The 11,342-nt window shown below is 59.4% G+C and overlaps 3 protein-coding genes across 6 annotated transcripts in view; 2 read left to right on the forward strand and 1 right to left on the reverse strand.

The window, feature by feature from the left end:
• ARID3B (AT-rich interaction domain 3B) overlaps positions 1 to 1,880 on the reverse strand; it is a 34,549-nt gene extending 32,669 nt beyond the window's left edge. For all 3 annotated transcript variants that reach the window (XM_075432238.1, XM_075432237.1, XM_075432239.1), the window contains exon 1: positions 1,763 to 1,880. The gene's annotated coding sequence lies outside the window, so the exon portion shown is untranslated. The remainder of the gene's footprint in view (positions 1 to 1,762) is intronic.
• A 162-nt stretch (positions 1,881 to 2,042) lies between these two features.
• Positions 2,043 to 4,087, forward strand: LOC104330628 (actin, cytoplasmic type 5). Of its 2 annotated transcripts, none has more exons than XM_075431980.1 (2): positions 2,043 to 2,143; positions 2,639 to 4,087. In XM_075431980.1, the coding sequence occupies exons 1-2, from the start codon at positions 2,047 to 2,049 to the stop codon at positions 3,778 to 3,780; spliced, it is 1,239 nt and encodes a 412-aa protein (XP_075288095.1). In that variant the 5' UTR covers positions 2,043 to 2,046; the 3' UTR covers positions 3,781 to 4,087. The 2 variants fall into 2 exon arrangements, with proteins under 2 accessions (XP_075288095.1, XP_075288096.1); XM_075431981.1 differs by having other exon boundaries at positions 2,073 to 2,143; positions 2,561 to 4,087.
• A 750-nt stretch (positions 4,088 to 4,837) lies between these two features.
• Positions 4,838 to 11,342, forward strand: UBL7 (ubiquitin like 7). The gene is made up of 10 exons (XM_009935867.2): positions 4,838 to 5,366; positions 5,863 to 5,982; positions 6,616 to 6,698; positions 6,820 to 6,904; positions 7,609 to 7,666; positions 8,208 to 8,341; positions 9,136 to 9,185; positions 9,896 to 10,063; positions 10,302 to 10,424; positions 10,807 to 11,342. The coding sequence occupies exons 1-10, from the start codon at positions 5,183 to 5,185 to the stop codon at positions 10,942 to 10,944; spliced, it is 1,143 nt and encodes a 380-aa protein (XP_009934169.2). The 5' UTR covers positions 4,838 to 5,182; the 3' UTR covers positions 10,945 to 11,342.

Consider the following 11,342-nt stretch of genomic DNA (forward strand, 5'->3'; position numbering starts at 1 on the left):
GAATTTATCGCACACCAGTCATTTCTCGATTCTTCTATGCTTTCATGACATCGCTAAATTCTTTACACTTAACATGTCTTTCTTAAAAAAAAGAACTATAATTAGCCATTGTCTTCCCCAAGGAGAGCGAGACGAGAGCAGAGCAAAGACCACCGTAGCCCGAACCGGGCTGCCGAGCAGCGAGCAACTCCTGCCTCCGGTTCCCAGCGCTGCCAGCACATCCCAAGCCCCGGCCGCGGCCTCCCGGCGACGTTCCCGGCCGAAGGACCCATGAGCCTTCCCAGCCCTCCGCCGCGACCTGCCGTGAGCCTGTGCTGAGCCAGCACCAACCTCCTCAGAGCAGAGACCAACAGAACTGACCACAGCTGGAAAGACAGCAGACACCTACAGTAAATCCAAGCAGGATGACTACGCCTTTAATCCCCAGCCATTAAAACCAGTATTTTGGACTGTGTGTCGCGAACCGGACCTGCTCACAAAGACAGTCCTTCTCGGCTTCCCACCCCCCCCTCCCCTCCATGTAAAAAGATGCTTAAGCAGGTCTCCCTCGCTGCCCTTCAAGGTTCACCGATATCAAAATACAGTCAGCTCAGAGAAACAAAGGAAAGGCCACCACAAACAAGCCATGGAGTCTCCTGGCCACCTCCCACCGCCTTGTTTACAGCCAGTGCTGCGCCGTTCGAGCCGCTCACTCGAGAAAAGAGACCATTTCGCTAACGCACGCTCTCCAGACGGACCCAGCTCTGCCCCAGACCAACAAACAACCTGCCAGGTACCAGCTGCACAAGCGAACGGCGACTTCCAGCACCCCCGGCGCAACTCCACGCCTTCCTCCGAGGCGCTCGGCCCGCGCGCCGGCTACGACGCCCAACTCCTTTCTCTGCCGCAAACTCTTCCCCACGCTAAACGACAGCCCGGCGCGTCGGTGTCTTCACCTCACCGGCAGCGGCAACACCTCTCACTCGCCAACGAAACGATACATAAAGTGGATTAGTGGTTCGAACGTCGGGAGCGGTAACGCGGCATCACCTGGCCGCGGCGTCGAGAAGCTGGGAAGGCCCAGCTCCACGCACCCGCTCGCCCAGTCAAACCACAACGGACTGGTGCAGGTGTCGCGACAGCCCCTGAGCCGGGCTGGGTTGCCGGAGGGGTACGGGGCAGGGTAACGCACGCCTCGGCTACGAGGTCAACCCGCCGGGCCAGCCCCCCCTCAGGCCCCGGTACCGAGCAGCGCCGGCCTTTCCCGGTGCTCAGGTACAGTGGTTCCGTCGCGATATGGCGACAGGGGACGAGCGCCGCGCCCGAGGCCAACGGCCTTGACCCCCGCCGGTCTCTCCCCCCCGCCGCAAGCGTTTCCTCCCCGCTTTCCGCGTCTCTCCCGGGAGAGGGCCCCGTTCAGCCCCCCGGTCCGCACGCACCGGGGCCTTCCCGCGGCCCCCACCTCCCGCTTTAATTAAGCGGCCCCTGGGATGGGATTCTTAACGAGCTCTTCACGGGGGGGGGGGCAAGGCCTGCCGCCGCCGCGCCCTCCCCAGCGGCAGCCCCCGAGGCCTCCCACCCCAGCTCCCTCCGCGCCGTCCGGTTGTACCAGAGGCCTCCGGTGCCCCGTACCCACCGCTCACCAACCCCCCCACCCAGCCGGGGGGGGGGGGGGGGGGGCCTACCCCCCGCCGCTGAGCCCCAGCCCGGCCCCTCCCGGTTCGGTACCGGCTCCCGGCGCAGGCCCGGCCTCAGACCCGGTTCCCGCGGACCTGCCCGTTACCTGCCGCGGGCGGCCGCCAGCCCGTGCGCGCCGCCTCGGCTCCGCCCGCAGTCGCCTGCCTGCCTTCCTCCCTTCCTTCCTCCCCTTCCCTTCCACCCCCTCCTCTTCAGCCCAGCCGGAAACGGGGCGACGGGGGCGGTGCCCAGCAACGGAAGCGCCCGCCCTACTTCCGGGTGCGGCCCCAGTAACGGAAGGCGCGCGCTTGGCCGCCCCGCACACGGAAAGGGCTCAGAGAGAGTGCGTAAAAAAAAAAGGGGGCGGGGCCTCGAAGAGGGCGTGAGCCAATGAAATGGCGAAGCGAGCGGCGGCTTCCGGGTTGCGGAGGTGATAAAAGGGGGCGCACGGGGCGCGGCCGGGCAGTCGTTGAGGGGGCGCGCGCAGGTGAGTTGTGGGTCGGCGGCTCCTTCTCCTGTTCCCCCGGCCCGTTCCCGCCTTCCTGTCCTCGGCCGGGTTAGCGGCCCCGCCGGACCCCGGGAGGGAAGGGGGGAAGCGCTTGGCCCTGGGGCTGTGCTTTGTTCCCTCAGGTCTGTGGCATCTGGGGGGGGCGGGGGGGACCCTGTGTTGGTGGGACCCCCTGCTCGATACCTCGGGAGTGAGCGGGAAGGGTCTGTGCTTGTCTTCTCAGGGGCCGCACATACGTGTGTGTTTTGGGGGATGCGATGCTTTGTTGGTGTCTCCCCTCTGCTCAGGCCCTGAGGGCTCTGTGGGGCAAGCTTCCAAGACTCCTCCATGTTCCCTCTCACCTTAAATCCCTCAGCACTGGTGCTGGGTCTACCTGGTGTGTTATGGTCCTTTCAGGCTTATAGTGCGTGGAGGGGAGTGTCAGGGCTCCCCGATGCTCCTGCTGTGACACCTCCATCTCCCTGCTCCCCTCAGGGCCTGTCGGCATGGCGGATGAGGAGATCGCGGCCCTGGTCGTGGACAATGGCTCTGGCATGTGCAAGGCGGGCTTTGCAGGGGATGATGCCCCCCGTGCTGTGTTTCCCTCCATCGTGGGGCGTCCCAGGCATCAGGGCGTGATGGTGGGCATGGGGCAGAAGGACAGCTATGTGGGGGATGAGGCTCAGAGCAAGAGGGGCATCCTCACCCTGAAGTACCCCATCGAGCATGGCATCGTCACCAACTGGGATGACATGGAGAAGATCTGGCACCACACCTTCTATAATGAGCTGCGCGTTGCCCCAGAGGAGCACCCTGTCCTGCTCACTGAAGCCCCCCTCAACCCCAAGGCCAACCGGGAGAAGATGACGCAGATCATGTTTGAGACCTTCAACACCCCAGCTATGTATGTAGCCATCCAGGCTGTGCTGTCCCTCTATGCCTCTGGCCGCACCACGGGCATCGTCATGGACTCTGGGGATGGCGTCACCCACACCGTGCCCATCTACGAAGGCTACGCCCTGCCCCATGCGATCCTGCGTCTGGACTTGGCTGGCCGTGACCTGACCGACTACCTCATGAAGATCCTCACGGAGCGGGGCTACAGCTTCACCACCACCGCTGAGAGAGAGATCGTGCGGGACATCAAGGAGAAGCTCTGCTATGTTGCTCTGGACTTTGAGCAGGAGATGACCACGGCCGCCTCATCCTCCTCCCTGGAGAAGAGCTATGAGCTGCCTGATGGGCAGGTGATCACCATCGGCAATGAGCGCTTCCGCTGCCCCGAGGCCATCTTCCAGCCCTCCTTCCTGGGCATGGAGTCCTGCGGCATCCACGAGACCACCTTCAACTCCATCATGAAGTGCGATGTGGACATCCGGAAGGACCTGTACGCCAACACTGTCCTGTCTGGCGGCACCACCATGTACCCCGGCATCGCTGACAGGATGCAGAAGGAGATCACCGCCCTGGCTCCCAGCACCATGAAGATCAAGATCATCGCCCCGCCAGAGCGTAAATACTCGGTCTGGATCGGCGGCTCCATCCTGGCCTCCCTCTCCACCTTCCAGCAGATGTGGATCAGCAAGCAGGAGTATGACGAGTCCGGCCCCTCCATTGTCCATCGCAAGTGCTTCTAGTGGGGCTGCTGGCGGTCACCCGAGGGCTGTCCCTGGCTGTGCTGTGGCTGCTGACTCCTCCCATGTCAGACCACAATCCCTTGCCTGTTACTTATTTCATGTTTTAATTGGTTTGTTGAGGTACCCAGTAGTGATGTGTGTTTTAGTGGCTGTAGTTCTCCTGCGGTTGGCTAGCTGCCCCTCTTCCCTGCGGTGCGGTGGGCTCGGGAGCAGGTGATGCTGCTGTTAGATGCCTCACCTGTAGGCTCGCCACAGGTGGCTCCTTTGTAGCAAAACAAATAAAACTTCTGAGGCTTGAAAACAAGAAGAGGTTGTCTCGCTTCCTCACAGGGTGGGCGCTCGGTCTCCTGGCTGCGAAGAACTGGTGCGCAGTGCGTGGTTTTGGACTTGAGCCTTAGAAGGCAAAAATTGGGGTAAATACAATACGGAATGTAGGGGCAGCACCTTTTCTATGGATTTTCTGTGGATTCTAGGATTCCCTTACAGCTGCCTCGTGCTGTGCGGGCCATTTTCAGAGCTGTTAGGGAGGGAGGCATGGCTGGTGTGTGGCTCTTGCCGCCTCCCTGTGCTTTCGTGGTCAGTCGGTGTTTTTTAGTGCACAAATGGCTTTTCTGGTCAGGGAAAACATGTGGTGCCTTGGCTTGGGGTTTGGAGGCCGGAGCAGCGTTGGCTTCTCCTTTTTCGGGAGAGGAAGAGGCAGTCGGGGCTGGAGCTCGCCCTGCTCGGGGGTGCAGGGTTCCTCCTGCTCCGGGAGCTCCGCTTCCCTGGGGACGGCTGGTGGTGCTTAATTAAATACCCTTAATTAAAGGCAGCCGGTGGTGGGAGCGGGGAAGGGGTGCGCCTGGCCGTGCGCCCTCCCGCCGCGCCTCCAGAGCTCCGCCAGCTCCGGTGCAGTTGGAGGATGCCGGGGGCGCGGCCGGGCCGCCCTTAAAGCCTCCTCCGGCTGCCTATTGGCTCGTCGGGGCAGGGCCAGCCTATCGCAACGCCGCCTTTCCCCCCGCCCCCGGCGGACTCCGTTTCCCAGGGTGCATCGCGCGGAGCTTCCGGTGCGGCCCCGGGCCTGCAGCGTCCTGCCTCAGCTCCGCCGGGAAGCGAGGGTTTCGGTGGCCGGAGCGCGGCCTGAGGCCCGTGTCTGCCCGGAGAACGGCGCCGGGCCTTGCCCTCGGCTTCCCTTCTCCCTCGGCCGAGCGCTGAGGCTGGCAGGGCCCTTCCCTGGGGCTTCAGGTGCGGTGGGAGCAGGAAAGCGGGGCTGCTTGTTGGCTAGGCCCCGCGGGCTTCCCAGCCGAGCTTCGCCTCTGGGTTTACAAGGTTTCCGATACAAAAACCGGCTGCGGGAGCGTCTCGCTTCGCTTTGCCTTCCTCGCTTTCCAGGGCTTAGGCTGTGCCCGGTGGGAAGGCCGGCATGTCCCTGCCGGAGTGGCACATCGCCGTGAAGCTGGCCGACCAGCCGTTGGCCCCCAAATCCATCCTGTGTCTGCCGGAGATGGAGTTGGGAGAATGCCCGCTGGGTGGGTGCAGCATCGCGAACCTCAAGCAGCTCATCACCGGCAAGCTGCAGGAGTCTGTCCCGGACCCCGAGCTCATCGGTAGGTGCTGACCTGCATCCCCTCGGGGGTCCGGCCTCTTCCCCTCTGCCTGTGTCCTGCTGCCGTGGAGGCTGGGTGCAAGCAGACAGGGCGGTGTGGGGGCTTGGAGCCTGCACCAGAGATGTCAGTCTTGGTGCTTTGTGCTTTGGACAGCTTGTTCTGCATTTGCCCGGGATCCCCATGGTGTCACTGCCCTTGTTACGGAATCTTTTTGACTTGCACGAATGTGTCCCTGTGAGATCTCTTATGAGAATCGCGAGAGAGGTCACCTTTGCAAAAGGAGGTGGCCAGGTCGTGTTCTGTGCGTCTCAGCTCCGTGCTTTCCTCCCTGAGTCTCCGCTCGGTGATTTCCCTGCGTTGTGGAGTCCCCGTGCCACTGGCCCAGCGCAGCAGCTGAAAGGGCAGAGCAGTAATGCCCAGGCGGTCCTCGGTTCCTAAAGACCCCAGGCTCTTCCCAAGCGTGCTCTCGATACTTACCTGTAGGTGTTTCTCCTAGATCTGATCTACTGTGGCCGTAAGCTGAGGGACGACCAGACGCTGGAGTTTTACGGCATCCAGTCTGGCTCCACTGTTCATGTCCTGCGCAAGTCCTGGCCTGAGCCTGACCAGAAGCCAGGTGAGGCAGAGGCAGGCTGGGTTACTGCTTAGATCTCGCCGGGATGGGCTTGGTCTGGGTCCCCCGTCGCCGAGAAGCGGCTCCTCTTGTGATTTGCTTCTGGGAGCCTGGCATGGGGTTTGCAGGAGGAGCTGGCCGACATATTTGTGTCTAACCAATGGATGTTAGGTTTTCTTGCTGATGGGGTGGTTAAGGAATGAGCTGTGTAATGCAGAGAGTGAACATCACTTCCTTAATTGGCTATGATTAATTGTAGCGTGTTGCCAGAGAGCAGAGTGACTGGTTACTCAGCTTGAAGAATGGGCAGGCTTGTATGTGTTCCTGGACCGTCTGACTGTAGAACAAGATGAGTTAGAGTTGTTACTCTAATACGGCTCCTTTTGTATGTGTAGGAGGATATGTCTATGTATTTTCATATGTCTGGCAGCTGAGAGCGCAGTTACTTGCTGCGCTGTGGTAGCTGTGCCGAGGCGGTTGATAGTCTGTGCCCTTCCTCGCTGGGTCAGCTGCATCCAGGGGCACCGAAGAATCCCCACTGCTGTTGCCGTCTGGAAGTCCTAGGGGCCTGTAGAATGTCCGGCAGAGCTGACAGAGGGAGAACCCTGTTTTGTTCCATTATTTTTCCTCCCTCAGAGCCCGTGGATAAGGTGGCAGCAGTGCGGGAGTTCCGGGTCCTCCATGCTGCTCTGCACAGCAGTCCTGCCTACAGAGACGCAGTGAGTGGGGCTTCGCGCCTTGCTGGCTGGGTGGCTTTTGCCTGTCCCCTCTCTGTGAAGAGAGTCCTGGCGTGCAGCCTTGTCGCGCGGCGCTGCTGATCCGCTCTCGTTTCCCTATCAGGTCTTCAAAATGCTGGGGAACAAGGAGTCACTGGACCAGATCATTGTGGCTACGCCCGGCCTCAGCAGCGACCCCGTTGCTTTGGGTGAGTCCAGGTGCGATCCAGAGGACCTGAGGAAAGCCAAACAGGGAGAGTCAGTGTTTAATTCCCGGCACGGGGAAGGGAGAGTCCCCCTTCTCTGACAAAAGTGTCGTTTTTGGTTCCTTTGCGGAGCACAAGCGTGAGTGGATGCTCAGGTGTTGGTCTTGTGCTCTTTTGGTAGTGTTTGAGGACAGAGGCTGCCTTCAGAAGGATTAAGTGACATGGAGCCCAAAGGAGAGCAGTGGCGATGAGGGTTTTTTTCCCCCCCCCTGCTGCGAAGGGCTACAAAAATGCTCACTGGATCTCGCTTCCTTGTTCTGGCCCGGGATGTTTCTAGTTTTTCTGGCACATTGCTGCGAGGCAGGTGGAGTGTTGGGTGCAGTCACCACCTCTCACAGCAAGCGGCTAGCTGGGGTCAGCCAGGAGCTGGGTTTGATCCTGCCCTTGAGGTGGAGCTGTCTGTGCTGGGGCACAGCCCAGGCGTCTGCTGGGAAAGCCCTGTCCCCCGCATGCGCAGCTGTGATCAGGAGTCTCTCTGGAAAGACGTAAAAGGCTTCAGAGAGAACAATAATAGAATATTTATGGTGTCTGCTAGTGACTCAGTTCCCAAAAAACAATTTTTTCAGTTTTTCCCATGGCTTTTGTTTGACTGCCTCCTGTTTTTCGTATCCTGTCTTTTACTCGTTGTGTTTCCTGGTTCCTCCCAGGAGTCCTGCAGGACAAGGATCTCTTTTCAGTGTTTGCGGACCCCAACATGCTGGACACGTAAGTTCACGTAAGGTGCTGGAGTGACTAAGCAATGCCCTTGTCGCGCTGTTGTACAGACCAGCTCCCTGTGGGTGGGAGAGTGAGCGCTGCTGCTGCCTGCCGGTGCGGATACTCCAGGCAGGAGATTCAGGACAGAGCTCCGCTTCCTTGGCAGCGGAAAGGAGGGAGCTGATGCTTTGACAGGCATCTGCCTCCGGGCTTGGATTAAACCAAAGGGGGAGAGGGCCCATCATTGCCTCTGGATCGTGGTTTCAGATCTGGATCTGGTTGCTCACAGTGGAAAGTTGCTCCCGTGAGGGCACATGGGAGCTGTTACACAGTGGGAGGGTCAGGGATCGAGAAGGAGCCTCAGCTTCTCTGGTGTGCAGAGCAAGGTGGGGAGGCATTTGCTGCTGGGCAGCCGACGGCGGCCACTGTGGTGGTGCAGGCGCAGCCAGATGGCTCTGCCGTTCCTGACAGAAGTTCTTTGCTGGCATTGAGCTGCTGAGTTCTTAGTTTCCCTCTGTACGTGATTGATTCCCCCGCTCTTTCTCTCCAGGCTGATCCCAGCCCACCCCGCGCTTGTGAATGCCATTGTCCTTGTTCTGCACTCGGTGGCTGGCAGCACCCCGCTCCCGGCCCCGGAGACATCCTCCCGCGGCATGTCCGCTGGCTCCTACCGGGACATGCCCGGTACGTTCAGCTGCACGGATGGGTGGGGACCCTGCAGAGAAGAGGTGCTGCAGGATTTGCAGACAGATCTGTGCTGTACTGATGTGCATCCCCAGGCTGGAAGGAGGAGAGGTTTGGGTTCCTGAGCTAGAAACGTGTGCTGCGGTTTGATAGATTTTTGTGCTGTGTGAGACTCATCTGGGGCACTTTGGCCTCGGGGCCTCTCCAGCCAGGCGTGGATAACGCCTGTTGGTAGCAGAGTGCTGTGGCCCCTGTGCTGTGCAAACAATGGGCCTGACCTGCCTTCCTGCAGCTGGTCAGTGCCGAGGCCTCTGTCCCAACTAGTGCGTTAACTGGGGTTGAGCCTGGCTTCATGGCCAAGGACTCCGCGGGACCCTCATCTGGTGCCTAACTCCTTCCAGCGCTCGGTTTTCTGTATCTGAGGGGAGACCTTATCGCTCGGTACAACTACCTGACAGGAGGTTGTAGCGAGGTGGCTGTTGGTCTCTTCTCCCAAGTAACTAGCGATAGGATGAGAGGCAATGGCCTCAGGTTGCGTCAGGGGAGGTTCAGATTGGACATTAGGAAAAATTTCTGTACTGAAAGAGTGGTCAGACGTTGGACCAGGCTGCCCAGGGCAGTGGTGGAGTCGCCATCCCTGGAGGGGTTCACAAAACGTGTAGACATGGCACTTCGGGGCATGGTTTAGCAGGCGCGGTGGTGTTGGGTTGATGGTTGGACTTGATCTTAAAGGTGTTTTCCAACCTTAATAATTCTATGATTCTATGATCTGTTGACTCTCCTTTCTGTTGCAGGTGGCTTTCTGTTTGAAGGTCTCTCTGATGATGAAGATGACTTCCACCAGGTAAGCGGCCAGGCTGGTGGAACAGCTGTTTGGGACTTGCAGTATGGATTTAACTTGCAGCCCTTAAAGACTCCAAAGGTTTTCTCTATTCCTGTCTCACGAACGGCCCGAGCGGCTCTGGCTCTAGGGGCATTGTGGAGACAGACATATTGCTGGTGGTGTGCTTGGATGCTGTTCGCGTCAGGATTTTCTTGAGTGCTGAGGTGGGGTCACAGTAGGAGAGTGCAGAAGCACAACTGGGAACAGCGCTTGTCCTCAGAGTAAATGCTTTCTGAGCCACGTTGATGCAGAGATAGTTGTGCGCAGATGAGCGTGGCTGAGAAGCATGGGAGTGTTGATCCCTGCCCTTCTCCAATGTAGGGAGGCCTTCCTCTCCGAAGGACAAAGTGTTTTGTAAGAAATTGCATATTTAGGCGGAAAAAGGGTCTGTCAACAGCTGACTGTTCTGGTACAGGCTATAAAAACACTGTCTTTTTGAGCTGATAGACGATACGTTAAAAGGTTTACTGCTGGTTTCCGCAGCTTTGTAAAAGCTGAGTTTGGGGAAAAAAGCACATCCGATTCTGTCACTTTTATTTTTCAAAAGTTCCGCGCTTGAGTTTGAAGTCTGGTAGGAAAGGGATCCCTGGGGCTGAGCAGTGAGTCGGGTTTTACTGGAACGTGGACACTGACATCAGAGTTGGGTTGGTTGGTTTTTTCCCTCCATGCAGAGCACGAGATCTACGCCATCCAGCAGCGCTTCTGGTTCCCGCCCAGCTTCCCTTGGCTACGCTGGGGCTGCTGGACCCCGGCCCATCACCCAGAGCGAGCTGGCGACCGCGCTGGCACTGGCAAGCACCCCGGAGAGCAGCTCCCACACGCCCACCCCTGGCACCCAGGTATGACGGCAGCGCAGTGGCTAGGGAGATCCTCCTGGGCTGTAAAACCAGCGCCTGACCCAGCGCAAGCCCTTCTCAAGTGTGGAGCTCTTGCTGGTTTATTTTCTTTCGGTTGGGGTCTCTTCTGTACAAGCTCCAGAAGGCATGATAGTGGGGCTGCAGCAGGCATTACCCTGTGCTGGCTTGGGATCCTGTGACAAGTGTTCTCCTGATCCGTACACCACGTATTTCCTCCTAGGGTCATTCCTCTGGGACCTCCCCGATGTCATCCAGCGTCCAGTCGGGAACACCCATCACCAACGACCTCTTCAGTCAGGCCTTGCAGCATGCCCTGCAGGCCTCGGGGCAGCCCAGCCTGCAGGTCAGTGCCACAGCCTCTTCCTCTGGGCGCCTATAAAGCCCCATGTCACATCGAGCACGGCGGGGCCGAGGTGGTTCTTCCACCCGCCTCCTGTGGTGCGACACTGAGCTGAAAGGGGCATCGCTGGAGAAGTGGTGCTTGCAGGAGGCGTGGTGGACTGGTGCAAAAGTACAGGGCGGAAGCGGGGAGGGATGGGCTGGTGGATTTGGCCAGTTTGCAGCAAGACTTTGAACTTTCAGGATCCGTTTGCGCTCTTAGCGTTGTACTCATAAGCTGGAGAGAGGTGGGAGAACGCAGCAGGGAAGAGTGAGCTGTGGAGAAGGCTGTTTTGTTTTGGCTTGGACTCTTGCATCCACCCTTAGCTTCTGCTTCCTGTCCACAGAGCCAGTGGCAGCCACAGCTTCAGCAGCTGCGAGACATGGGCATACACGATGACGAGCTAAGTCTCCGGGCCCTGCAAGCCACTGGAGGGGACATTCAGGCCGCCCTGGAGCTCATCTTCGCCGGTGGGGCTCCCTAGCTTTTTGGGCAGGAGAGGCTGGGCTGGTGAGTTGCACTGCAGCAGCTGTGACGTTCCTCGGTGTGGGACTCGGCCCCGAAGCTCTTGTCTGCACTGGGGTTCCTCTCCCCAGCATGAGCAGCATGCTCCTGTCTGAGCGCTGACCGTGCGGAGGGCAACTCCTCCAGATCCCTCTCCACCCTCCGGAGATGAGACCTCAGAACTGTGTCCAGCACGGAGAAAGAGCTGGCTCTGTGTGTTGGAGAGATGTTGCACCTACGGTTCTGCAGTCTTACGTCTGTCACCGCGTTCTCCTGCCCGTTGTTTCGTTCCTGCCTGCCTGATGTGCCTCGGTCCTGTCTTGTTTTGCTGTCGTGGTCCCTCTGTGTCTGACTGGATTAAATGGGCTGTGTTCAGTT

This window comes from Opisthocomus hoazin, chromosome 10 (genome assembly GCF_030867145.1).
Source record: "Opisthocomus hoazin isolate bOpiHoa1 chromosome 10, bOpiHoa1.hap1, whole genome shotgun sequence".
Classification (NCBI taxonomy): Eukaryota; Metazoa; Chordata; class Aves; order Opisthocomiformes; family Opisthocomidae; genus Opisthocomus; species Opisthocomus hoazin.

Excerpts from the sequence above, each read along its gene's own strand:
- LOC104330628 (XM_075431980.1), top strand. The coding sequence starts at position 2,047 with ATGAAATGGCGAAGCGAGCGGCGGCTTCCGGGTTGCGGAGGTGATAAA. Across the intron at positions 2,144-2,638 it reads CGTTGAGGGGGCGCGCGCAG|GGCCTGTCGGCATGGCGGAT; the intron begins GTGAGTTGTGGG and ends TGCTCCCCTCAG.
- UBL7 (XM_009935867.2), top strand. The coding sequence starts at position 5,183 with ATGTCCCTGCCGGAGTGGCACATCGCCGTGAAGCTGGCCGACCAGCCG. Across the intron at positions 7,667-8,207 it reads GACCCCAACATGCTGGACAC|GCTGATCCCAGCCCACCCCG; the intron begins GTAAGTTCACGT and ends CTTTCTCTCCAG. Across the intron at positions 10,425-10,806 it reads CGGGGCAGCCCAGCCTGCAG|AGCCAGTGGCAGCCACAGCT; the intron begins GTCAGTGCCACA and ends TCCTGTCCACAG.